Consider the following 3,287-nt stretch of genomic DNA (forward strand, 5'->3'; position numbering starts at 1 on the left):
TGACAGAGCATCACGTGCTGCACTTAACAGAACTCACTAGGGGCAATTTCTGGGCTGATTTGGACCCGGTTTCAAGCCCAAAAACACATATTAAAGGCAGGGAGCAAGCTGAGACTGAATACACTTTCATTTTCACTTAGTTTTAGTTTTGAATTCTAGAGAGAGAAACACATACTTTTCTCTAGGGTTTGATGTTTAGTTTTGCTTTGAATTGGATCTAGAGAGAGCTGCTACTACCTTCCATTGAAGTCAATTTCCTTCTAGTTTGCTTTTCTAATTTCCTTATTACTCTTTTCTATTTGATTATTTTGCTTCATGTTTGGATCTTGTCACCCTTCAATTCAATTAATGCATTGAATTATTTTTATGTTTAATTTTATTGCTTGTTTAATCCTTGTTAATTAATTGTCAGTGCAAATTTTATTTTTATTAATTTATTATAATCACCATGTCTTTTAATTACTCCCATTATATGTTATTGAAAATGGCATTCATGTTAATGGAGTAGAGCTCCCAACTTGGCATAGGAGTTGATTAATTGGAAACCCTTGAGTTGTAATACTCAAGTGTAATCTGTAATTGGAAATTGCTAGCTAACTCAATTTTCACCAAATCTAATCCTTCCCCCCTGAAGTGACTAGGACTTGTGACCTAGAGTTAGTGATACCTGCTTAACTTTCCTACAACTACAAGAGGATGACTGAGTGGAAGCAATAAACCTTTACTATTACACTTGGGAAAGACAACAAGGATAGAAACTCCAATTATCTCTCCTAACCAAGGTTTTTAATTTCAAATACGTAACATCTCTTGCTATTATTTGTTGATTTAATTCCTAGTCAATTAATTTTCCGTTCTCCAATTCTAAAATTACTCAGAAAAATACTGATCAATAATTTGCATCATTGTGTCAACTCTTTGGGAAACAACCCGGAATTCTACTCCCGATTATTTATTTTTAATTGTGACACACTTTTAAATTGATAGTAGAATTTTCGTCAGTTAAGACTGTACTTGCAATGCTGTTTTTATAAGAATTTCTTAACCGGCATTTTTCCTCCCATCAAGTACATAGAATGCTACCCACGCGTACGCATGCCTCACGTGTACGTGTCACATCCGAATTTTCACCATTACGCGTACGCATGCAGTACGCAGACGCGACACCCTTGCTTTGCGTAGTACGTGGAAATTTTCACATTGTACGCTGATGAAAGAATTTCCTCCTGGAAGCAATTAAATTAACCACGTTATACGTGGTACCTTCACATACAACGTGAGAGTTTCCCCTACGCCATACCACGTACAATGTGAGAGTTTCCCTTACACCAAACTTAAGGTGAAATAATATTTTTTCTTCAATCTTCTTGCACCTTACCTCCTGTAATTGTTCATGCATGTCATAACACAATTTAATGATTAAAAATATGTAAAGAAATAAATAAATTTAAAGGATACTAAGTATTGGGTTACCTCCGAACAAGCGCTTCTTTAACGTTACTAGCTTGATGGTTCACCTCCCTAGGTAAGGAGTTGTGTGGTCCTTTGGCGATCTATATCACCTCTAAGATAATGCTTGGTTGCTGGCCATTGACAGTGAAAGTTCTCCCTGAATTGCTTTCCATAATCTCTACATGACCATAGGGAGAGACTTTGTTAATTGTAAAGGGACCAGACCATCTAGACTTGAGCTTTCTTGGAAACAGCTTAGAGTTGTATAGGAGCACCTGCTGTCCAGGTTCAAAAATTCTTGAAGCAATCCTCTTGTCTTGCCAAAGCTTGGTTTTCTCCTTATAGAACCTTGAATTCACATACGCCGCCATCCAAAACTCATTAACTTCATTGATTTGGAGGAGTCGTTTCTCTCCAGTGGCCTTCGCATCAAAATTCAGAAATTTTGTTGCCCAATAAGCTCTGTGCTCTAGCTCTACCAGCAGGTGACAGGCCTTGCCGTAGACAAGCTGATAAGGCAACATCCCGATCAGAGTCCTGAAGCCTGTGCGGTAGGCCCAGAGGGCATCATCAATCTTCTTAACTCAATCCTTCCTTGAGGCACCCACAGTCTTTTCTAGAATTCTTTTAAGCTCTCTATTCGAGACCTCCACTTGACTAATGGTTTGAGGGTGGTAAGGAGTAACTACCTTATGCTTGACACCATACCTCAGAAGAAGTGCATCTAACTATTTATTGCAAAAATGGCTACCGCCATCACTGATCAAGGTTCAGGGAACACCAAACCTACTAAAGATGTACTTCTTAAGGAAACTCATCACCACCTTGGCATCATTGGAGGCTAGAGGTGCAGCCTCCACCCATTTAGAGACATAATCAACAGGAACCAAGATGTAGCTGTTAGAGTAAGAACAAGGGAACGGTCCTATGAAGTGTATGTCCCAAACATCAAATAATTCAATTTTCAAAATAGGGTGTAGAGGTATCTCATTCTTCTTAGACAAGGCTTCGACTCTCTGGCAGGGATCACAGTGCTTTACAAACTCCCTTGTATCTTTGAAGAGTGTGGGCCAGTAAAATCCACATTGCAGGACTTTGGTTGCTGTCCTTTCTCCACCAAAATGTCCTCCATATTCAGAACCGTGGCAGTGCTGGAGAATTTGTGAAGTCTCATCTTCTGAAACACACCTTCGAATGATTCTGTTTGAACACCTCTTGAACAAATATGGATCATCCCATAGGAAATATCGAGCATCATGCTATAACTTCTTGATTTGTTGATTAGAGAAGTCCTTTGGGATTATCCGTCCAACCTTATAATTGGCCATGTCAACAAACTGGGGTGCCTTGTGAATTAAGTATAAATGCTCATCTGGGAATGCTTCTTGATGTTGAGGTAGAGCTTCCTGTGTCTTCTCAGAGTCAATCCGAGATAAATGATTAGCCACTTGATTTTCGGATCCTTTCCTGTCTCTGATTTCAATATCAAATTCTTGTAGGAGGAGCATCCGCCTAATCAATCTTGGTATAGAATCCTATTTAGTCAAAGGGTACTTAAGAGCAAAGTGATCAGTGTAAACAATAACTTTAGAACCGACTAAATAAGATCTAAACTTATCAAAAGCAAAGACAACAACAAGTAATTCTTTCTCAGTAGTAGTATAATTTCTTTGAGCATTGTTTAACACCCTACTAGCATAATATATCACATGTATCACCTTAACTTGTCTTTGCCCCAAAACAGCCCCAATTACAGCATCACTTGCATCACACGTTAATTCAAAAAGTGATGTCCAATCAGGAGGGGAAAAAATGGGTGCAGAGACAAGCTGGGC

At 38.7% G+C, this 3,287-nt stretch overlaps 1 protein-coding gene across 1 annotated transcript; it reads right to left on the bottom strand.

Annotated features, from left to right (window-relative positions):
• Positions 1–1,553: 1,553 nt before the first annotated feature.
• Positions 1,554–1,976, bottom strand: LOC112730019 (uncharacterized). The gene has a single exon (XM_025780140.1). The coding sequence runs from the start codon at positions 1,974–1,976 to the stop codon at positions 1,554–1,556; it is 423 nt and encodes a 140-aa protein (XP_025635925.1).
• Between the last annotated feature and the right edge of the window lie 1,311 nt (positions 1,977–3,287).

This window comes from Arachis hypogaea, chromosome 12, assembly GCF_003086295.3.
Source record: "Arachis hypogaea cultivar Tifrunner chromosome 12, arahy.Tifrunner.gnm2.J5K5, whole genome shotgun sequence".
Classification (NCBI taxonomy): domain Eukaryota; kingdom Viridiplantae; phylum Streptophyta; class Magnoliopsida; order Fabales; family Fabaceae; genus Arachis; species Arachis hypogaea.